The sequence below is a fragment of the Trifolium pratense genome, linkage group LG6, assembly GCF_020283565.1.
Source record: "Trifolium pratense cultivar HEN17-A07 linkage group LG6, ARS_RC_1.1, whole genome shotgun sequence".
NCBI classification, from domain to species: domain Eukaryota; kingdom Viridiplantae; phylum Streptophyta; class Magnoliopsida; order Fabales; family Fabaceae; genus Trifolium; species Trifolium pratense.
The window spans coordinates 23,311,543-23,335,009 of NC_060064.1; the positions used below are offsets into that span (position 1 = coordinate 23,311,543).

General features: G+C 33.7%; 3 protein-coding genes and 1 long non-coding RNA gene across 10 annotated transcripts; 1 reads left to right on the forward strand and 3 right to left on the reverse strand.

Annotated features, from left to right (window-relative positions):
* Positions 1-153: 153 nt before the first annotated feature.
* On the reverse strand, positions 154-2,585 carry LOC123890196. The gene is made up of 3 exons (XR_006802770.1): positions 2,542-2,585; positions 2,114-2,153; positions 154-244 (listed from the first exon to the last, which is right to left on the reverse strand). It is a non-coding gene; the product is annotated as an uncharacterized LOC123890196 (long non-coding RNA).
* Positions 2,586-2,935: 350 nt separating this feature from the next.
* On the reverse strand, positions 2,936-4,141 carry LOC123890197. Of its 5 annotated transcripts, none has more exons than XR_006802773.1 (5): positions 4,031-4,141; positions 3,686-3,772; positions 3,508-3,601; positions 3,123-3,209; positions 2,936-3,040 (listed from the first exon to the last, which is right to left on the reverse strand). XR_006802773.1 is itself a non-coding variant. In XM_045939752.1 (4 exons), the coding sequence occupies exons 1-3, from the start codon at positions 3,833-3,835 to the stop codon at positions 3,145-3,147; spliced, it is 282 nt and encodes a 93-aa protein (XP_045795708.1). In that variant the 5' UTR covers positions 3,836-3,891; the 3' UTR covers positions 2,936-3,040; positions 3,123-3,144. The 5 variants fall into 5 exon arrangements, 2 of the variants coding, with proteins under 2 accessions (XP_045795708.1, XP_045795707.1); XR_006802772.1 differs by having other exon boundaries at positions 3,686-3,818; XR_006802771.1 differs by lacking the exon at positions 4,031-4,141 and having other exon boundaries at positions 3,123-3,228; positions 3,686-3,891.
* Positions 4,142-4,997: 856 nt separating this feature from the next.
* On the forward strand, positions 4,998-11,486 carry LOC123889753. 2 transcript variants are annotated; one of them, XM_045939238.1, is made up of 4 exons: positions 4,998-5,225; positions 5,466-7,073; positions 7,287-8,296; positions 10,874-11,486. In XM_045939238.1, exons 2-4 carry the CDS (start codon positions 5,625-5,627, stop codon positions 10,989-10,991), a joined length of 2,577 nt encoding a protein of 858 aa, XP_045795194.1. In that variant the 5' UTR covers positions 4,998-5,225; positions 5,466-5,624; the 3' UTR covers positions 10,992-11,486. The 2 variants fall into 2 exon arrangements, with proteins under 2 accessions (XP_045795194.1, XP_045795195.1); XM_045939239.1 differs by lacking the exon at positions 10,874-11,486 and adding an exon at positions 9,497-10,041 and having other exon boundaries at positions 5,048-5,225.
* Positions 11,487-14,688: 3,202 nt separating this feature from the next.
* On the reverse strand, positions 14,689-20,062 carry LOC123891192 (TATA-box-binding protein). Of its 2 annotated transcripts, none has more exons than XM_045941036.1 (10): positions 19,743-20,062; positions 19,204-19,327; positions 17,829-17,916; positions 17,424-17,495; positions 16,747-16,797; positions 16,422-16,466; positions 16,219-16,311; positions 15,705-15,806; positions 15,541-15,614; positions 14,689-15,035 (listed from the first exon to the last, which is right to left on the reverse strand). In XM_045941036.1, coding segments are annotated over exons 2-10 (603 nt in total). In that variant the 5' UTR covers positions 19,281-19,327; positions 19,743-20,062; the 3' UTR covers positions 14,689-15,034. The 2 variants fall into 2 exon arrangements, with proteins under 2 accessions (XP_045796992.1, XP_045796991.1); XM_045941035.1 differs by lacking the exon at positions 14,689-15,035 and adding an exon at positions 15,051-15,417 and having other exon boundaries at positions 19,743-20,035.
* Positions 20,063-23,467: the final 3,405 nt, after the last annotated feature.

Genomic DNA, 23,467 nt, shown 5'->3' on the forward strand with positions numbered 1-23,467 from the left:
ACTCCAAATTCAAAATTAAAGCCATTACATAACAATCTCTTCAAACATAGAGTCGACAAATTAAATTAATGTGTGGTGTTAAATGTATGATAGCATATATATACATTAAATAATAAACAATCCTCCATATACTATGTATCAATTTTACCATTCTATTCCTTTTTCTTCTCCTTATCCCTCAAGATTCTCATCATATATGCATTAGTGCCTATCTTCTCAAAAAGCATACCTAATATAGGTGCACCTGTAATAAAAGTAGCATGTCAAATATATTGTATGAAAGTTGCGAAAGTAAAGTAACAAAATGCAACATGTTTCATCCAAGAGTAGGTCAAATATATGGTATGAAAGTTAAGTAACAAAATGCAACATGTTTCATCCAAGATACATGCACCAGTTTTGGTGTAATAGCTCCCAAACGTCCAACACAATTTTCTTAATTAATTCAAAATCTTGTATATAATGGCAATAAGGTAGCATATAACGTTTGTCCCTCTAGTTAAGCACTTACACTAATGTTAAAATAGTCCCAATCAGAAGTTTTAAAACGACAGAGAAAATAATTAGCTGTATAAAAGAAGTGCATATCATGCAATTTCATTGTACCAAGGAAACAAAATTAGTCCTCTATTGCAATATAGAATGCACTGGTTCCCATATCTGGTTAATGGTCACAAACCTGTTATGGTTCAGGTAGGGTGTTTTCAGGCTCATTAAAACCAGAAGTGAAATGTTCCATTGGTGCGTGATTTTCTGCGAATTGGGCACGAATTGGTGTCACCAAACCAATTCGCAAAAGTACCATAAATTGGTACTCACAAACCAGTTCACGATTCTCGTGGCACTCTAGCGAATTATGATACTATGACTCAGACAATTCACAAAATACCTATTTCAGATGCCATTATAGGTTGAGTTAAAATGAAAATGGTAACAATCCCAAAAGGAATAGGTCATTACACTCTTCATAGAGAAGCATAAGACTATAGGAGGGTATATATTTCACATGAGGACCAATACACAGAGAACTTGATAAGTTTCATAAACAAAGGAAAAGCAGCCATCAGCCTATGCAGCACAGACACAGACAGTTGTAAAACTATTCTACCGATACATTCATCTAACTCCTAGAATCCATGAGATTTTTCAAATTCTAAAAAGTTCAAGTTCAACCAAATTTAATTAAAAATAGAAACATTTTTGATAAAAAAATGTTATAAAGTATAGACGCCGCCAAACTAACCCAGATGTGACATATAATTAATTGATATCCAGTCACAATATGTATATATATATATATATATATATTAGAATTAAAATACGAACAAATTTTGCCCGCCCAAAAGACAAAACCGGCCAGATACTGCTACGACTCCGCTACGAAAATGCTATTCACTGGCAAATAGCGGCTGCTATTTCCGCTTCTCTAAATAGCGGAAAGCAGACCTATAGCATAGCGGGGAGGGGGTCTGCCGCTACGCTATCCCGCGCTATAGCGCTGCTATTAACATCATAGAGAAAAAGCAGTTATTGGAATGAACAACTTTGGTCAATCAACCTACACCATATTTATACTACATTTTGTTTGAGGACTCTAATAGATTTAAACCAATAAGTCATTGTGTATCTATTTTTCAAGTTTCCATTCTAATCCAGTGAATGATCAGAGATAGAGGAGTACATTTTCATAAAGGTGTTGTGCACACTTTGTGATGAAGAACATACATAATTAGTCATGAATTCTAAACAGGGCAATTTGTGAAGGGCTACATAATTAGTCAAGTATATCATTCAAAACTTGTAAAAAATATGACAGTAAAGACATGACATATTGATCCATATCATGATTAGTTAAGGATGACACTTTAATAGTAAAGACCAATATAGTTAGCAATTAAGACTTAAGAGTGATTAATAATAAATCACCTTAAACTTTCAACTACAACCACATATTCTTTTTCATTCCATCACATGTAGTTAGATACAAATGTGAATATCATATTCAACCTATATTTCACTAACATGTTATGAAAAATTCAAATGCAAGGAGATCCAAATTTTGTTATAAAAAACAGCAACCTTTTTATTTAACCTTTGAAATTGCAGGTCTAACCTGTTGTTGTTCCATGCGGATCTCCACTTACCTTCCAAATCTGGAATAAACAACACAACAGAAAACCATCAAAATCCAGCTCATATGATCATCAATCAATAGATAGCATTTAAGAAATAATTAAGTTTGCGAAAGTGAAACATCATCCATTTGATTTAAACCCTTTTGCAAAAGTGAAACTCATAAGTAGAAACCAGGAAAAAGGAAAGATAGACATAGTGAAAGTCATTAACATATAAAACCAAAAAGACATTAACATATAAACAAAAATGAAAGATAGACACGGTGAAAGACATTAACATATAACTTTCTTACCACTTCCACTATCAAATGATCAATATCCAAATTAATTAATAAATGAAAATTGAACCTAATTGAAATTTAGAGGAAACATGAACCTGAAAACTAAATATAATTGGAAAAAATACCAGACATTCAATGAAAGAAGCCATGGACTCCAACATTTGTTAAGGAACATAATCAAAAGACCTAAAGTGTTAGGGAACATATAGGTTGTAGAGAAAGAAAAAACCATATATTGATCAACCTAATATTCGTAGAGAAAAGGCCAAGTAAAATTACTCCATATCAATTATGAATATATGAAAGCACAAAAAATAAGACCACAAAGCCATCAATTTTTCATATTGAGACATTTCTTCAAATACTTTGAGTGCTCACTTTCACTATAAGAAAAATCAAAAGAAATTCAAATGCAGAATAATTAACAACATAAAGCATTAACCTTAACACAACAATCACAAAAACAATATCTATAACTTATTAACAACAAAAAGGTTTACCCCTGAAATATCAAATTTTTCCAAATTGGATAACAACTACCGGTAATGAATCAGGTGCACCCTTAAGAACACCCTTAAACAAATGAATCAGGTGCCTCCGGACAGTAGCATGAATCTTGCAGCCCTGGTAAACAATTTATTTAAGTAGATAAGCATAATTACATTACATATAAATAAATAAAAATGATTTAATTAAGCTATTGTACCTTCTCATTGATAAGCACCATTTCAATTGAATTGTCCTGGCCAGATATTAGATTGGACTTGATGATCCACAAACGCATCACATGAACCTTCAAACACCATGGAAATCTAATTCAGGAATAATGAACATTAAAGCATTATAATAGACTTACTTGTGAAAAGATAAAAAAGAGATAAAATCTAGGATTTAAAACAAATGGATGAATTCTTTTGCAAACCCTTGTGAACCCTTGTCAGAGGAATGAGTCAAATAATGAATTTTTGTGGATGAGAGGAGTAAAATTGGATGAATTTGAGTGAGAAAAGATGAAAATTTGTGAGAAATGAGAGTATTATAGGGTTTGAATGCTTTTGCAAAATTGAGAATTTAGGAAAAGGGATGCATACTTTTGAAACCAGCCGAGAAAAACTTGCCTTCAATAAGAATATCTTTAAACAAATGAATCAAATGCCTTTGGACAGTAGCATGAATCTTGGAACCCTGAAAATAACTAATATGACTGAATAACCAATTAAATTTTACGATGCATATAAAACACAAATAGATTTAATTAACCTAATGTACCTTCTCATCGATAAGCACCATTTCAATTGAATTCTCCTGGCCAGGAATGAAATTGGACTTCACGATCCACAAACACATCACACGAACCTTCAACAACCATGGCAATTTCCCAACACGAACATCACTGATTTTGCTATAAACATTAACCATTGCTTTGAATTAAATCTTTCAAGAACCAAATCCAAAATCGAAAATAAATAACCCAGTGTTTCATTTTTTCGATTAGGCCAGGGACACTTATATACTTCAAAAATCAGATTTTTGTACCAGATATAGATATAGGACAGATTTCTGAATCAAAGAACAGATCTAAAAAGCGATATTCAGAAAGGGAAAAGGAAAAACCTGCCATCATTGTTCAGAACCACACATAACACGACACGCGAGCAAGAGAATGGGAAATTCTGGATCAGAAATGGCAGAAGACGAAACCACCAAAAACGCGAATCAACAGTGAATTTGAGGGATACTCTCTTCGTGAAGAGTATAGATGTTAAATTGTACCTACTTGAAAAAAATTCTCACTCTTAAAATACATTTTCTTTCTCAATCCTTAAATGAATACTAAACTCCAAAACAATTATAGAGAGATGAAATCAAACTAAAGAAAAACACTTTACATAAAAACCAAAATCCCACTTTATAAAATAAAATTAAAATATGAAATTTTTTAAAAACAATAAAAATTAGAAAATAAAAACAAAAGAAGAAAATATTTAATAGAATCTAATATCTAAATACTTGCATTTTTCAGAAAGACAAAAATCCCACTTTATAAAAGAAAGTTGTATTTTGTTGTTCCGTTTTTGTGCAGTATATTTTGTTGTACCATCTTTATGCGATGTTTATTTGTTTTAGGTTGAAGCATTAGTTCGGTCTAGTGCAAATTCAATCCATGTCGACTTTGGTGTTATCAACGCTTCAGATTCAGAGACATGAATATTTCGAACACTTCGATATAGTCATATTTAAATTTGTAGGCTTATGTAATTTGTCGTTTTATGCCATCAACATGAGTACCGTAGGTTAGTTCGTGAATTTATTATTTTTGTTTTTAGTGACTTTGAATTTGTATTGCATCATCGATGTGCTCTATCAATTTCGATGAACGAATATCGTTTATTTTAAGTAAAAAAAAAGAAAGTTATGAAAATTTTAAAATGAAAATAAAAATTAGAAAGAAAAAAACAAAAGAAGAAAAAATTTTAATAAAATCTAAATACTTACATTTTTCAGCAAGTAAAATCTAAATACTTAAATTTTTCAGCAAGAAAAATATATTTATCCATTAAAAAATTAATTTCTTTCTTTTACCCCTATTTCTCTCTCTTCTTATCTTCTTTCTCTCTCTTCTCTCCGCGCATAGTTTCTTTCTCTCTCTCTCTCTCTCTCTTCTTTTGCGGAACCCAAACACCACGACGGAGGCTCCGACCCGAATCGTCCGAGTTGAGTCCAGCTCCGAACACGTTCAGGTGCTTCTCCCTCAATCGCATTTCGCTCCCATTTTCTTCTTCTCATTTTCACCGTCGCCACCGAATCCGTAAGCTTTCGATTCCCATTCTATTTTCCTTTCGATTCATGCCACAATCTCCATTGCTGAACCTCAAATTCGTTCATTTTTTTGTACTTTTTATTTCACAGTTCTTAAATATTCGATTTTCTTGTTAAACTTTTGAGGCATTAGCTTCTACAATAGGTTAATTCCATTTCTATTTTTCCATTTGTGGTAACAGATTCTAATTTTATTCATTTCTATTTTATTTATTTTTATGATTTTTAGGTTTGAGATTTTAGGGTTCTAAAGTTTCTGGTTCTGAAACTCTCTTGGATATTTATTTGGAGAAGGAAAGGTTAAGAGGATTAGGGTTTTCTTGAAAAACGTTGATTTTTGTTGGGGAAAAAGAGAGGTTATAGTTAAGAGGATTAGGGTTAGAGGATAATGTGTATACTGTGTGTGATTCAGAAGTTGTCTCGCCGGGTTGCTACAGTGCTACCATGGTTGGTTATTCCATTAATCGGTTTATGGGCACTTTCTCAGCTTCTTCCGCCGGCCTTTCGGTTTGAGATTACTTCACCTCGTCTGGCTTGTGTGTTTGTGTTGTTGGTTACTTTATTTTGGTATGAGATTTTGATGCCTCAGTTGTCGGCTTGGCGGGTAAGGAGGAATGCTAGGCTTAGGGAGAGAAAGAGGTTTGAGGCTTTAGAGATGCAGAAGCTGCGGAAAACAGCTACAAGGAGATGCCGCAACTGTTATAATCCCTATAGGGATCAAAACCCTGGTGGGGGTAGGTTCATGTGTTCGTATTGTGGGCATGTTTCAAAGAGACCGGCTTTAGACTTGCCGCCGGGGTTTGCGATTTCTAATTCTGGCATAGTTAAGGAGTTGGTTGGTAAAAGTGGATGGATGTGTAGTCAGGACTGGCTGGATAATGGAAACTGGATTGGGGGTTCTATTCCAGGCAATCCTAGCAACTGGAAGACAAATGAGAATGCTGGTCTTTTTGGAGGAGATGAGCATTGTTTAACAGAGAGGTCGTATTCCGGTATTTTGTTTTTTATTTGTAAGCTTTTAACATCTTTTTTCTTGAGCATTAGATGGCTCTGGAGAAAGATTTTTAGAATTAGTTCAAGGGAAGAATGTTCATCGGATGCTGAACATAGAGCACTCTTAGCAAAACGGGGTGAGAATGGAGAAAGTCTCAATGAGAGTAGAGGGGAAAAAGCACGCAGGAAAGCTGAGGAGAAAAGGCAAGCAAGGCTGGAGAAAGAACTTTTGGAAGAGGAAGAAAGAAAACAGAGGGAGGAGGTTGCAAGGTTAGTGGAGGAGCGTAGGAGATTGAGAGATGAAAAAGCGGAAGCTGAAAAGGATCGCACGAGATCATTAAATCCCAGTAAGGAGAAAAATAACAGGAAGGAAACTGAAAAGAAGCGTCAGGAAAAAAGAAAAGATAAAGATAAAGGGTCTAGTAAGAGTAACTCTGATGTGGAAGAATTGGAAAGAAAAGCCGGAAAGGAAAGTGAACGGAAGCGTGATGTTGAGAAAAAAAGTGAAAATGATCGTAGAGAGCATCAGAAATCTGGGTCAGATAGTGGCAAAGGACAGAGTACAGACAATGCACATAGTAAAAATGTGACTACAAACAATTATAATCGAGGAAATACTGGAACCAGGTACCTTGATCGCATGCGGGGTACATTTTTGTCCTCTTCAAAAGCCTTTGGTTTTGGAAGGGGAGCTAATAGTCCTGCCACAATGGTGAAAGAAACCAAGTTCAACAGTTCTGTTGATCATGTTCATACTGCTGCCAGCAAGAGAGATGTTTGTCCTCCTGAACGTCCAACTGCAAAAACCAATTCAAACGGAGATGATAGGAATATCAATCACTCTGTAAGTTGCCTTGCTATCTGTTTTATTTTCTGTCGTTTCATAATACTGTTATTGTTGAAGATCAATTGGTGTTGGAACATTAAGAAATTATTTTCTAAAATGTTATGCTGACATTCAATGTGTTTGTTGACATTCGAAACTTTTGGTCTGAGATTTGTTAACAAAATTATATGATGCTTTATTTAATATAAATTACTTGATCTTTCTCCGCAGGTACTCCCAGAACCGAAGCCATGGACGGCGCCTAAAATGTCATGGCATCAATTATTTACTCGATCTTCTCCTGTTCCACCATCCTCAAATACAAATGTCATATGTAGACCAAATTCCAAAACTCAAGCAGAATCCAAAAGCCCTCAGTCATCTGGCCAGTCACCAGTTACTCAATCTTTTAATAATCCAATTCACTTTGGTCTTCCATCACCATTTAATATTTCCACCCATCCAAATGGTGGATCAACTAGTAGTAGTTTAGGTTTTTCTCCTGCAATTGAGCAATTATTCTCTCCTGTTAGAAATACATCACATGATTTTAGACATGATGAGCAAGAGCTTTTTGAAGACCCATGTTATGATCCAGATCCAGCTTCCTTGCTTGGGCCTGTTTCAGAGTCCCTTGAAAATTTTCAGTTGGACTTGGGAACTGGCTTTGGGACTGGCTTTGGGACAGACATGGAATTAGCAAAGCCTCACTCTTTAAAAAACATATCTGCTGGTTCCGATTTCAATAAGCTATCTCCGATTGAGTCTCCTTTGTCCCGGGAAAAGCATGCTTCTCCTGCAGATGATGCAACTGCAAGTGATAAGGGAACATGGCAGATGTGGAGTACTTCACCACTTGGTCAAGAAGGTTTAGGCTTGGTAGGTGGCCCAGGAAGTTGGCTTTTATCTTCACAAAGGAATGTGCCAAACAAGGATGATTTTATGCTTCCATCAGCTCAGAAGACTATGGCTTCCCTTTTCAACAACGACAATAACATGATTTCCAATACTCATTCCCCTCAAAATGTTTTTCTTCCTAATGGTCAGAGTGGCGGGAACATAAGCCCTGTTACAAGTTCAAGTAGTTATGATCCATGGTCACAAAGTACTTTATTCCCACCATTTTCAAGTGGCTTTAATGGCCATGAGGGAGCTACACAAAATGAAATTATATATGGAAGTCCCAATGGATCTGCTAGTAACCATGTACTTGAGGGTTCTCCGGCTAACAGTTGGTCCAAGTGAGTAATAACTATTTGACTTATTATACTTTTTCTTTTTATCATTTACCTAATGCGGAGTCCCTGCTATATATATGAACATTTTAAGTTTATGAAACTTGTTTTGGCAATTTGGCTAATAAATGAGTAAACCAATTCCCTTATTTTATTTTCCCAAATGAATTGTATAGCTGTAAAGATTGATTGGTGGGGATATTTTGTATCTTTCTATTTCTAGTGAGATTTATCATGCTTTGTTGACTTGCAATATTTCTCTATATATGACACAACAAAAAATAGTTCAACATGAATTAATATGTCTAAGTATTATGTGCTGTGTTTATTTTAAGTGTGGTCTTGAGCTGTTTCTGGAACTAAAGTGCATATTGCTTAGAGTATTTTTGAACAGATTGAATGCATCAAATTATAATTCTTCCTTATAGAAAACAGGCTTCTAAATTAGAATTAGCTTCATGTTTTAAATGACAATGAACTGCTCTTGATGCTTGTTGGTAATATCTTGACAGTTAGACTTAGAGGTATATGCTTCTAAACTGTTATGTTGTCAATTGTCATGTCCAGCCTGTATTTCTTCAAAGAAGAATAAGGAATTGTCAATTGATAGGGATACTAGATAATGTAAATTGAAATAGATGGCCTCAATGTGGTGTTATAGAATCTCAGATTTTTAAATATTTCCCTAACAATTGAGTCAAAAAAAAAAATTCCCTAACAATTAATGTGATTTGTACACTCTTTTCAACTCATTTCTTATGATCAGCTCATTATTAAAAGGTATGTCAATACGTTGTAAATGGATTATTTTTTAATTAATACGTTGAAATTTTTGAAAATTAACCAACTACTATGTGTTGTAGAGTGTGTCAAAAGGAGTATATTGCTTGCATTCTATTTTCCCTAATTTTGGCGTTTTTCTGTTGTCCATTGGCCACATATTGATGCATATGATAGATAACTGTTTGATTGAAAACCAATCTTGTGTATGCCTTTGGATGCATATATAAGCAAATGCATTGTTGGATTTATGTTGTCATTGAGTAAATATGGATTTAGTTGCAAGTTAAAAGTCGAATGATTACTTTACCAAAACAAAAAGTCGAATGATTAAGTGAATTTATTTGTATCTTACGCTCTTTTACTTGTGAAATTATTGGTTTGTATTGGAATGGGACAAAAAAATGATTTAGTTGGTGGTGTCAGGGTAGTTAATCCTGCGGGATCGCGGCAGAGCGGTGGTTCGCCGCTATGGGTTGGCTGAGAGCGGAGCAGTTAGTGATAGCGGCGCTTCAGCCGGGATAGCGGTGGATCAGAGCGGAGCGGGTCATGGACGTTCATTGCGGGTCAAGCCCGCTTTTGTATGTTCAAGGTTAAATTCAAAATTACCTCAATTTTTGAGAATGCGATCTTGTAAAAAACCGACATGGCCCTTGAAAATTAAATCATTTGAAGGAGAAGGAGGAGGTAGTGAAGAATAGAAGTAAAAGTAGAAGAAGCAGAAAACACGCATGGAGAAGAATACACAGCAGCAGTGGCAGCGCAGTGTTTGAGATCTGTATTATCTAGGTCAAAACTAAAGCAGAAGAAGAAAGAAGACATTTGGGCTTGAGGCCAGGCCTAACTTGCAAAAATAAACATGTTGGGTCATTCTATGTATATATAAATCACATCATTAGTTTGTCATAATATCAAAGTAACATAATCAAATAAGAATTATATTATTTAGTAATAAAAGACCAGATATTAATAATAACAATCCTAATAGTAAAATAATTACTTTAACATATTTTAGTATAAACATATTTGGATTTATATAGTATAAATCGTAAAAATAATTAAAAATAATTATTTGGGATATATATAATAGAAATAAATTATTTAGATAAAAATAAATATTCAAATAGCAGTCATACCGCTATATGCTATTCCGCTATTCCAGTTTTGAGTTCGGCCGCTCAGCTTTGCCATCTGGGATTGACTACTATGGGTGGTGTTGTACTGTGTAGTGCGTTCTTTTTTTTGCATCTTGTATGCTGTTTACTGTACAACCATGTCAATTTGATAAGTCTTTGTCGTAAACTTGTAATAAATTTGATATACCTTTCTAGATAGAACTTTGTTGATAAACTTGCAGCTTAAGTTGTATAAAGAGTAAACTGCTGCCTTGTTGAACTGAGAAATAAAGAAACAATTGATCATAATAAAAAGTGAAAGTGAAGGGAATCCTCTTAATGCATCCGAAATATTGACGCAGTATGCATGTCTTGTATGCATTTTGAGCATAGGGTGACTCATTAGACTGCTTGTGCCGACTTTGTCTTGGAAATGTTATTTTTCCCTGATTCTGTAACATGTGAGGCTTTTTGTGACCCTTTTGATGTTTGTACTGATATAGTCTTGCATGTGTTCTTCTTGATTCTGTAACATGTCCTCCCCTGATATAAATTTATTTTGCTAGATGATTTAAGTTGATGTTTTGGCCTCGTTCCTTTTCTTATGATGTGTTTGTTCTTTTAAAAAAAAAAGCTAAGCTTATTTGAACTGATAAATTTTAACAGGTTATTTTTGTTTACCTTGCAGAAAGGAATGGCCTATACATGGTTCAGCGGAAAGCACAGGGAAATCATCTGTTTCTCGTTCCCTTAATGGAGGTCTACAGCCAACCTCTGATGTACAGTCATTTTGGTCATTTGATTAAAAATAGGTGATAGTAGTGACAGGGTAAGAGGATCTATGTAGACACAAATGTTGTTGAGGCTATAGTGTAGCTTCTTGTGGGGGAAGAGTTTACAATTTATATCTTCCTTCTTTTATGAGGGGAGATTGATGTTTACATGACATTAGCATTGATAGGAATACAATGTTGGATGCATGGCAACAAAGAGAGGTGCCCCCATTTTGAAGTAAATTTGTCTTTGGAGAATGGTGCCTTTGCATTCCCTGTTGTCATGATCTTCAAATATGCAGCCGCAATTGAAGCCTTGTATGGAAAATTAACCTACATGACATGAAAATAGTCGTGTTTCTCTATGTCTCGTAATTTTAAAAATCGAGCTGCATCTTTGATCACATGGTGCGCAAAGTTGGCTGTGATCCTACCTGGGTTTTAAAACACAGCCAGTGTTTTTTTCCCTTCATTTTTGTTTGAGTTTAATGGCTGTGCACTAATAGTATAAAAGATTTTTACATGTCACCCAATCATATCATACAATGTAGATATTTGTCGATGGAAAAAACATAGTATTTTGAAAGCACTATTAACACATTTTTCTCATCTCTCTCTCTCTTACTGTTTGAAATTAAAATAGATCTTACTATTTTGAAAATGTGCCCTACTACAAAAAATTTAACTTCATGTAAATTTGACTTATAAAGTGTATTTGAAGATTGTGTACTTCAAATTTATATTTAGGGTTAAATTTTTATTTTTTTTTGACAAAGGGTTAAACATGTTTTTAGTCTCTATATTTTAGGGACTTTCGATAAATAGTCCCTACATTTTTTTTTATTATATCTTTAGTCCCTCTAGTTTTTTCCGTTTGTATTTTTAGTCCTGCTGTCAACTTTGAGTGATTAGGCTAACGGTAGACGCCATGTAGGATGACAATGTTTCGACAAAGTCTCTACATTTTTTTATTATATTTTTAGTCGCTCTAGTTTTTTCCGTTTGCATTTTTAATTCCTGGTGTCAATCTTGCATCAAGTCTCTGATTAATGTACTTCCTCCAAACTTTTTCTTGAAGTTGGCATACAATACAAATGCCTTAAGCAAAACCTATGCTCAACATTGCATCAAAAGTTTGGAGTAGAACCTGTTACATTTGAAATGAACGAGTAAGAAATTTTATAAACAAAAATTAAATTTTAAAGGATAATACCTTCTGATGGTCAATGAACTATTATTGCACCTTCCAAGAGGTCGAAATCATGTTTTGACATGTTTCAATTTCTAAAAAATTTACGGTTAATCCTCACCATGGTTCCCATTTACTGACACTAGTGTTGATTTACAGGGATTTACATAACAATGAAGCTTTGGGGTCTACTCTTGCTTCCTAGTTACTGCATAATGTAGTTGTAGTTCTAAACTAACTATACTAGTTGCAAATCCATATGTTAATGATATATTCATTTGTGCATTGTAAATAGGTAGTTGATAACTGTTTAACCCTTTTGCTTGCTGTATTGGTAAAGCTCACAAATTGCATTCTCCTACATCTACCACTTCAATAATTTGTTAATCATTACTTGCTAAAGCACTTACAGTTTTAAAGTGCTTCTACAAAAGTCTGAATTTCAGTTTTCTTTCGCTATACATTCTGATTCGGATGATGAATTCCAATTTCAAAGATCTTGGTTTCAGAAATGTTCATTAGAATGAAAGTAAAGATAAAATAATAGAAATAGGAGTTAGACAGTTTCACCACCTTGCGCATGCAACATCGTGGGATCACAATTTTACATCTTCCACAACTCCCTCCATGTATTTTTTCATGTTCCTCTATTATTCATATTTCTATTATGTTTCCTATGAATCTGTGTCTCCTCTCTATCAGTTCGTTTACCATCTTTTGTTAATCTTGTGTACTCATCACCTACATTTAGGGGTGTAAGCCGTTCAGACAAAACTGATCAAACTTACAAACTAAACCACACCAAAAAATAACCGATCTTGTTTGGTTTTAATAAAAAAATCAAATGAAACCGAAGAAAACCAAACTGATTTGATTTTCAATTTTCAATTTTCAATTTTAAAAACGATAAACCGAACCTCTTATCAATACCATTTTAGTCTAGGGTCAGACCGGGAGAAGTTATTATACATAAGTGTAATCCTTATGCATGGTACATAAGTCAATAACATCCATTAGATTGAGCATCCACATGTAATAATCCTAGCCAATCTCAACTCACACACTCACACCCCCCAAATTTCTCACGTACCCCCCAAATTACTCGCGCACCCCCAAATTTCTTGTGCACCCCCAAATTTCTCATGCACCCCCCAATTTCTCGCGCACCCCCCAAATTTCTAGCGCACACCCCAAAATTTTTCACGCACCCCCCAGATGACTTGTGCGCCCAATTTTTTTTTAACCCCCCATATTTCAAGCCTAAACCATTTTGCTGTGGGAATGGTTTCAAAAATATACACTCCAAAACCATTAAGTGCATAAGATGGTTTTGAAGTACAACCTATAATTAGAATCATAATTGTTTTTTTTTTGTACAATTATAATCATTATTTAAAACCAGTTAAATGGTTTCAGATAGTTATACACTAAAACCATTTGTATTGTAAAATGGTTTTATGTGTGTTTTTATGGTTTCAAAAATTCTGGAAACCATTATGCTGGTTAAATGGTTTAAGATAGTTATACACTGAAACCATTTGTATTGTAAAATGGTTTAATGTGTGTTTTTATGGTTTTAAAAATTCTGGAAACCATTATGTTGGTTAAATGGTTTCAGATAGTTATACACTGAAACCATTTATATTGTAAAATGGTTTTATGTGTGTTTATATGGTTTTAAAAATTCTGGAAACCATTATGTTGGTTAAATGGTTTCAAATCACAATTATTGTTTGTATTCTAATTATATGGTTGTACTCTAAAACCATCTTATACACTTAATGATTTTGGAGTGCATATCTCTGAAACCATTCCCACAACAAAATGGTTTAGGCTAGAAATGTGGAGGGGACCAAAAAAATAAAATTGGGGGGCAAAAGTCATATTGGGGGTGTGCGAGAAATTTTGGGGGTGCATGAGAAATTTGGGGGTGCATGAGAAATTTGGGGGTGCACAAGTAATTTGGGGGGTGCATGAGAAATTTGGGGGTGTGCTAGTAATTTGAGGGGTGCACTAAATAACTTATGCATGGTGCATAAGAATAGCTTATGTATAATAACCAATCCCGGTCAGACCCAATAGAAACACTCAAGTTGGAAAATGAATTGAATTTTAGTTTTGATGTATTTGTAATTTGAGTTTAGTTTAATTATCATTTTAGTTTGTTCAGTTCCACTCTTGAAAAGCATTAAAAAGCAAACCAAACCAGTGTAAATTTCATCCGTTCAAACATTTTTTACTGAAAATTGATTCAGTCCGAACTGTTACACCTCCATACGACCTAAAACAGGCACCTTGTGCTTGGTGCGGAAGACCAACATGAACATTAATGCAGTATGGTGCAATTCTTCTTGATTAGCCCATGTATAGCTTAAGCGCAACGTTTTCATTCTAATAAGTTGGTTTATCACATTTTCATTTACTATCTTTCATTCTAATAAGCTTGTATAGGTTAACATGATTCTAAGCTTTAGAAATTTTGATGGCTCAAGGTGTAATTCATAACCACTTGAGTTATGGTGTTGATCATTGTACAAAACATTCAGCAGTCATATCAGCAAATTTATTTATACTATAGATGAAAGTAAGTTACCCTACTTATATAATCAAGGTAGCCAACAACAGTAAAAGGACTCAGCTAATTACCATTAAGCTCTTCTACTTTGTTTTCTCTTCCTTTTCAGGCTCTTAAATCCTTTTTCTTTTGAAATGTGAAACTCAATACAATAGTTTGTTAACTATACTACAACAAGATCCATCACAAGCAGAACAAAAACGGCTTCGTTTATCTCATTCCAAATATCTTCTGTCTCAATATTTACAGCTCAATCAAGCCCACAATCCAGTCTTCTCTGCCGGAAAACCTTGCTCTTGATCATGACAATAATCTGCCATTAATAGCAAGTATCCCATGACATTAGCAAATATCTTCAGGAAACACTCGGTCAAACCAGAATGAATCTTTTGAAGCCCAACAGCTCGTCTAGCCAAATGTCAGCGGCTGGAATAATCTAGGAATGAGAGAGTTATTCTCACAACCATTGGATTAATCCAACTGCCATCACTAGATTGGACTGAGCTGCAAGGATGCTTCCACAATATAATACCAAGAAAATGCTCACTAATATTGATTTCGGTTTACTTTTGTAGATTCATCAGCACTAAGATTACGCGCAAATATGCAAAGCCAAAACAAAATCTACATGATGCATTTCATCTTTCAATTTAAAAATTGAGGTCTGCATCTGATATGCAATTAAAATCTGAAAGCTGATGGAAGAAAGAAAAACAAAACACAAAATTATATATTTGATTATAACCCTAATCCAATGATTATGACATGTATATCCAATGCCAATTGAAAAAGTAGTGGATATAGTGTCATGTGCATACCATTGTTGGTTTTTCCTGAACTCAGTAAGCACTGGATATATGTTCTCAAAGGCTGTGTAAGTCTCATCTCTCACCTAAACAAATGGAGATTAAAACATTAGTCCAATGTGGTAGGAAAATGGTAAAAATAAAAAAATTAAATAAGAATATCTCAAGACCAATACCTTGGCTCCAGTCAGAACAATTTTCCCAGATACGAATATAAGCAATACTATCTTGGGTTGCTTCATTCGATAGATTAGTCCTGGAAACAACTCTGGTTCATACTATCACCAGGAACAAGCAAGTTCAACATACATTTATCATTCACTAAACTTCAAGAGTAGAAAGAAATTATAAAATATAAAATATCTACAAAAACCATTTTGCAGTGGACCTTTTAAGAACAAAGGAGCTTCTACTTGATAAAATATAAAATATAATTGGATCTGTGATTGTTTTGCTGTCATGGAAATCAGGATTTTTTGCATCTGTATTATTCAAATATTTGTTTTCCATGGTTAACACTTCTGATACTGGTGCCTCTAATGTAGGTGCGGCCTTCGGAAGAATACTAGAATTCAGGAATATAATTCAAGGAAACAGCATATGAATCATCTAAGATGATACTAGTGAGAGACATTTTTCCATCAAATCCACTAGGAGAAACAGAAAATAATAGCTTCATGCCATACTTACGCTTGAAAAAGCACCATGGGAATATGCAAGACCCTCGAGCCGTATGGGGAACTTGACATCACAAGAGCCAACAATGTTCTGAATCTTAAAATCCTAAATTACAATAGAAAAGGAATAAATCAATTATTAAGCACAACCCATGTAGTGATGGGTGGAAAAATGAAAATAATTTTGTATGAAGCGATAATGAGTAGAAGTAGTACCTTAAACTTAGCTGGGAAGCCCAGTTTCTGGATAATTCTAGCATACTGAAGAAGGAGAAAACAAAAATTAGATAATACTATGAAGTATAAATTTTCACAAATATGTGTGCATCAAGTTAAGCCAGATATGCGAACAATAGATTAATAAAACCAGCCATCCTCCTCAATTGGATTAAGGAGCTTCTTTCTGAAAACTCAAAAAGGAATATGCTCAAAAGCAATCTAAGATTAATGGCAAGGTTCTCCAGTCTAATGATCCTCAACTTGAGAAACTTCAATAATACAAAGGCCGAATGAGCTTAGAGAAAAAAGAACGTCAATTTACCTTCCTTGCTGCCAATTTCGATTGTACCTCACTCTTAGCTCCAGTACAGACCTAACCATAGCAATTAAATTTAAAAATGTATTTAAAAAAAAAAAAGAAACCATCAACAAGTAACATGCTAAAATAATGTTATTGCAGAAGTAGTGATAGAGGCTCTCAGAATAGGCAGTAAAGAATGTGGTCCAATATAAATAGAATAGCTTCCTCATTTTAATTTTTATGCACGATAAATATTGGAGTTTCCATTATACCCTCTTAACCCGGTATCTATGCCTAGCAAGAGAAACCCTTTTTCTTCCGTCCATTCTGTTTCTCTCCTCTTCGCGGTTCCATCACATATCTACAGATCCGCAGGGAGGGGGGGGGGGGGGGGGGGGCTATGAGGGTCGCCTCACTACAGCAACACAGTTGCATGTGCCCAATCACAGGTCTACTACATATCTCCATTTGCAGTCAGCTCATCTGAACCCATCTCTGGCAAAATTAAATTCCGACAACACTAGTCATCACATCACCGCCTCGGTTAGTTACCCCACAGTGGCTAAATGGATCCTAAAGTCTAGGCCAGCTCTGACGATACAGGTCTTGATTCGGGCACCAAAACTAAACATCAATCAAGTATCAAGCTACTGCAACTAAGCTAGACAGGAGTACCACATGCAACAAAAGGAACATACCATCTTGCCAGATGCAAAAATAAGTGCAGTTGTTTTTGGTTCTCGGATCCTCATAATCACAGCAGCAAAACGCTGCAGAGGTTTAAATGACAAACATCAGCACTGCAGAAAAAGGACCAACTAGCATGACAACATATCAAGCATGTAAATTAATTATTTTATTATTGATTATTGATTTCAGATCACAAAATGTAGTGCATAAGTGGTTGGCTTCAATAATAATATTGGTAGAATATCTTAGATCAACCAAGCCTCTCTGGACCAGATAGGAAGACTGCCAAGAAGACCAAACTCCACAACTAAACAAAAACCAAGTAAACCTTCTTTGAAATTTTTGTGCAACAACAAAATATGTGATGCACGCATATTTATGTTGGTGAAACTAAATTAAGAAACAAAACTTGCCTTGGGATTGTACTCTGCATTACGAGCTTGAAGCGCAATTGATTTCAGCTCCAACTTACAGTCCAAATTGACAGTTGAAACAATATTTCTAGCATATACAAATAGCACATTTTTAGATACAATAAATTTATAATGTGCATATATATATGCAATTGTTAAACTATCTCAATATTTCTGCATCAAGCATATTGTGCATATATTTTGAGTTTGTCATAGAAGAAACAAGTAATTTCAATTGGAATATAATTACTCCCCATTATGAACATTTTTATTTGACCAAATCTCATGCACTAAGCTTCAATGGCATAAACTTTTATTGGGCTAAGCACAGCCCTAAAAAAGAACAGTATCAGTCAAGGTTTTAAATAAAGGTCCATTACTGTTAGAAGTCCCACATTGGCTAGAGATATGGCATAGCTAGCCTTTATAATAGTAGTGCAAACCTCAACTCTCAAGCTAACTTTTGTGGTTGAGTATATGCCTTCCAAATTCTAATAGTTACCACGAAAAAGGCCGCGACAAAAAGGTATAGGCGCCTACCGTTACCGTTTTTATATGGTGAAAAAAAATCACGCCGATTCGGCCGCGACGAAACACCGATACAGCCGCAACGAAACACAATATGGCCGCGACAAAATGCTAATAGATAGAGGCTTCTATTTTTTCCAATAGAAAATGAATAAAAATCACATTTTTAATACAAATATGAATAAAAATGAATTAAGTGTTATAACTTTTTAACTCTTTCCTAGTTCAAAACTTGACATTTATCTCATATTTAAGTTGTTATACATATATTATAGTACAAATAATTTTAATAAGATTTGTGCGATATTGTGATTAATTCACATCGCGACGACCGTATTTCGTAACGCAGCAGCCATAACAACCGAAATAGCGAAATCCTTGACGCGACCGACGACTATTTAAAACCTTGGTATCAGTAAAACTTATCAAACTATATGCTCTAACAAATGATAAATACCAAAAACAGGAATGACCATGTATAGATAACTCTCACGCAAGATAGTTTGTTTAGCCCAAATATCGATAAAAACTAATACTCATAGGAACCAAGCAAGACGCGAGCTAAATTTTGGTAGCCGTAATCACGTTAGGGAAGAGTTACTTTTATTATTATTATTATTATTATTATTACTATTATTTGCGGGAGTATTCTCAATATCATACATGGGGTCTAACTATAATTCCCAAATGAGCACACCCACATAACACACCACAGCTCAAACTCTCATATATCACTCATTCGAATCAAACAAAACACACAGTGACAGCACATTTACCCATCTTCTCATGCTTACAATTACGATTGACAGGTAACCAGTCAGAAAACATTCAATTCAAAGATACTCACTGAAGAGTAGGCACAATTCCAGAAGGGTGCTTTGATAGATCCACAGGTTGGCTTCCTTCTAATCCTTGGTCAGCCATGGCTCCTATTAATAAGTCTTAATGTGTATCCTATTAAGTCTTAAAATCTGTCCATCAACAATAACCACCATAATCAGTATCAAAACCTTCACTTTTCCTTACAAAATCACACAAATGACAAAACCATAAAAAATAAAATTAAAAAAAAAACCCCACAACCCATTAACCCAAAATCAACAATAACCACCATTTTCCACATTAATCAATACCCAAAATCTTCACTCAATTTAAAAAATTTAAAAAAATAAAAAATAAAACAAACCCAGATCTCTAATTTTGTAATAAACATGAAAAATAAAATAAAAAAACCAATTAGGTTGTAAAAATTCATCATCTTTAAGAGAGGAAAAAAAAAAAGACAAATTTTTGGAAAAATCAGACCCATTTTTGGGGGAAAATGGTAATTAGTCAAAATCTATGTAATAACAAATTAGATCTATAGTTTTATTGCACAAATCAGACCTTATTTTGTTTGATTTGAGAGAAATCGATGAAGATTAGAAATAAGAACTAGGGTTTGTTAATTTTGAATGTTTTTTGTGTGATTTTTTTGATAGATCTAAGAGAAATTGGAGTTGAATTGAATGGAATTGAAGAAAAGAGTGAGAGTGATGAGAGAGCGGGAAGAAATTGATGTTAGAATTTGTAATTGAGGGTTTAAAAAGGGAGAGAGTTTATGTAAGAAAGAGTTTATGAATGCGATTGGGAAACAAACGATGGGATCTCGTAGCTTATGCAATGCAGAGATAAGATTTTGAAGAGAGAGAAAGATTAAAGTGGTTGGTTGGGGTTTATTTGCCAGCTGCTTATTTCTATGTGACTGTTTTGCCCCTTTGTGTTTGAAAAAGTGGGCAAATTTGTAAGGGTATAATGGGAAATGGGATATGCGTATGGATGGATGTTAAAAATTAAGTTAAATAAATAAAAAACGGCAATGGTACCGGTTGTTTGGTCAAATCAATATTTTATTTGCAAAATAAAATGTTTCAAAATAAATTGGATATTGATTTTTTTTATTGAAAAAAATTTAAAAAAATTAAAAGTTAAAATGTATAGAATTGGGTGGTAAGAGCATGATTATCGGTCGTCTATAAACTTTATAGAAATGTTCATTGTCTGTAAATATCAATATTCAACACTTTTCTACAATTCGTATATCTATGAATGCTTCACTGCACAACAACGTGCTTTAAGTGACACATGCGCATACTTACAAATCCAAACTATTGATAATGAAGTTTCAAGAAGCAAAGTTGAAGCTTCAGGAAGCAAAATTGAAGCAATCAACGGTTTGACAATCTAATATTAACAGAGCATTATCTATTGGTAACTTTGGATCGTAGCTTCTGAATTTAAGCGAGTTCGGATTATATCTTCTGAACATAGTCATTTTCGGATCTCATTTTCCGAAGTTGAAGTTGCTTTGCGCTAAGCAAATAAACTCACAATTAAAAATCAAAAGCAAACCCATGAAGAAAATGATGTTTCATCTTCTTATTGAACCTGAAATATAGTTTTAAATATCAATTCTGGAAACAAAAACACATGAAATATCAATTTCAAGATGCAAAAGAAAAATTCAAGAAAGAGATACAGTAACAAGAGTAGAGGCATGCATATGTTAGTCCAAACTAGACCAAACAAAACACCCTATACCAAAGGAAGAAGATGCTACAGCGGTGTGACTACATTTCCGATGACGTTGCTGCAGAGAAGAAGATGGAGTATCGTTTTCTACTTATTTGCGTTTCGGATCTTATATTCCGAAGCTGTTTTGCGCTATTTTGATTTCGGATCGTATAAATACAAACCAACCTAGGTCCAAAAATAGGGGGTATTTTTGGTTTTTGGGAGGCCTGGAAGCACTATGGAGGACATAAAAAGCAATTTTAAGTAGGGAAATAGGTCCCACCCCAAAGGTTCGAAGACCATAAAAGTTATGGAACACTTTTTTTTTGTTTTTTTGAAAAGACAGAAAAGAATGCAATAATAAGGTAGAGGTAAAAAAAAAACTGGTAACACATAAAAGTTACAAGGTAGAGTACAATCCATTTTTTATTTTTTTGTTTGGAATAAGTACCCATATCATGGAACTGGAATTGCATACCACACTAAACTTTCTATGCTAAACCATTAAAATGCAAATCCCTTAATGCAACCAACTCAATGAAAACCAATAAAAAAATAACCAAAAAAACTATCGGGGCCAAATGCTGTGATGAAAAATGGCAGGAATACAATAATTGGAGATTTAGATGGACAACATGTGCCACATTGACACACACAAAGCCAAACACATACCTTCTAATTCCCTGGACTACAAAACCTATGCACCTGCACCCAAGCAAGCTATACGATTCAAGAACCATTGACCAATGACATAATTCGTGCTTTTAGTTTTGAACTTCAACCAATTTCACGAACATCTTTTTACCTCTTCAATCAAATTATCCATGTATATTTATTTTTGATTCCTTGATTTCTAAATATTCCACACTCCAGCAAAGCAAATCACACTAACTATTGGAGAGAAGGCTCTACCGCAGCTAATCAAGCCTTCAAATTGCTCTAAATGGGATATCACTTCATTCTAAAGCGATGTTGACGTTCCTAACCACCTACACACTTGATACCCAAATAGTTAAAATCTTATTTTAAATCGTAAATTCTATCGATTCTTTCGTATTAAATCAAGGCTAAAATAATTTTGAGTAAAATTACAAGTCAAAACGAGTTTACACGATTTAACTCTTTATAAAATCGGTAAAATCATTTAAACTCGCATGTTTTCACCTACTCGAACAATTAAAAATCTTAATATTTTTTTGTCAGTTCAAATGCCCCATTTTGTCATTTGAACATAATTTTTTTTTTTTTACAAAAGAGCATAAATCTTTTTAAAAGTACATAATATCATATTAGTAATAAATATAATATGACATGTCTAAGTATTTAGACACACTTAATTTTTTAATAACAGTGTGTGTTAATAATTAGACGGGTAATAATTTTTTTACATTAGTGAGTATTTTAATAAGGTTCAATATTCGATCTATATTATAGATCAAGTATATCAATTATTCTAAAAGTGAATTTTTGCTTATAGCAGCCAGCAGGGAACAATATCTCTTATTTTATGCATGTGTGCAAATTTTTTTTATAAAAAAAATACACAAAAGAATAGATGAAAACATGTGAGTGACGAAACATATAAATGATTAGATTTTGATAAAATAATACAATATAACAAAATTTTATGCAATTATTCAAATATAATAAGTTATTTAATAAATAATATATACACAAATGTAATAGGGGTTTCGTAAAAATAAGGTAACATGGGTTGAAATTTACAATACAATAACTTTATATTTCAAACATATATAATATTCATTCTTACATGACATGCATGATTTAAAGAGTCATATGAAGAAGAAGAAGAAAAAAAAAAAGAGTGATATTATTCTTTACAAGATATATTGTGGGTATATAATTGTTGGTGCCATTTGTTGGAAAAATCAAGACTTTTCAACATGTATATTTTCAACCAACACCAACAATATTTTATTGAAATGCATGACTATAATCATATTTAATTCACGAGAATGAGAGAAAATCAATTGAGTGTGAATTAACTACTATTTAAAATTGATTTTTGAATCTAAAATTAATAATATATTTTTTTTTATATTTTCTTTAATTAAAATTCATAAAACTTAAATTTCTAGATTAAAAATAAAATTATTAATTATAGATTAAGTTAAAAATCAAATAGGTTATGTATAATTTTAATATGAAGTAAATTCTACGAGTTTACTAGCTGAGTTTTTTTTTTGCTTGATACCACAACCCTGCAAAAATTAGACACTCGAAAAAACTATGAGAAGCCGATTCCTCCATACCGCAACCTCCGACACACTAGGATGATCCAGCACCAGTGACCCCTCTTCTTACTAGATTATCTTTTGTAGCTAATCTATTTTGAAACAATCTCCAAACTTAGCAAGAAACTTTTGATGGAATCGATTTGTGTCAAGCTCTCGCCCATTAGGCAAACTTGGGTTATTCAGCATAATCGATTCATATGCGGCTTTTACCGAATAACCATTAACTAACTCCCTATCATCACACTCTATTTGTGTTTCTACCAATAGGAACTATCCCTTCCACCTTCCAAGAGATCCACC

Bases quoted from the DNA above. Each gene is read 5' to 3' on its own strand.
- LOC123889753 (XM_045939238.1), top strand. From the start codon at position 5,625: ATGTGTATACTGTGTGTGATTCAGAAGTTGTCTCGCCGGGTTGCTACA. The intron at 7,074-7,286 runs GTAAGTTGCCTT...CTTTCTCCGCAG, and splicing joins ATAGGAATATCAATCACTCT to GTACTCCCAGAACCGAAGCC. The intron at 8,297-10,873 runs GTGAGTAATAAC...TTTACCTTGCAG, and splicing joins CCGGCTAACAGTTGGTCCAA to AAAGGAATGGCCTATACATG.
- LOC123891192 (XM_045941035.1), bottom strand. From the start codon at position 19,280: ATGGCTGACCAAGGATTAGAAGGAAGCCAACCTGTGGATCTATCAAAG. The intron at 16,798-17,423 runs GTATGTTCCTTT...TGCTATGGTTAG, and splicing joins TTTTTGCATCTGGCAAGATG to GTCTGTACTGGAGCTAAGAG. The intron at 15,615-15,704 runs GTATTGGTCTTG...CCATTTGTTTAG, and splicing joins TTGTTCTGACTGGAGCCAAG to GTGAGAGATGAGACTTACAC.
- LOC123890197 (XM_045939751.1), bottom strand. From the start codon at position 3,835: ATGGTTAATGTTTATAGCAAAATCAGTGATGTTCGTGTTGGGAAATTG. The intron at 3,602-3,685 runs GTACATTAGGTT...AGTTATTTTCAG, and splicing joins TGGTGCTTATCGATGAGAAG to GGTTCCAAGATTCATGCTAC. The intron at 3,210-3,507 runs GTATGCATCCCT...TGGTGTTTGAAG, and splicing joins TTTCTCGGCTGGTTTCAAAA to GTTCATGTGATGCGTTTGTG.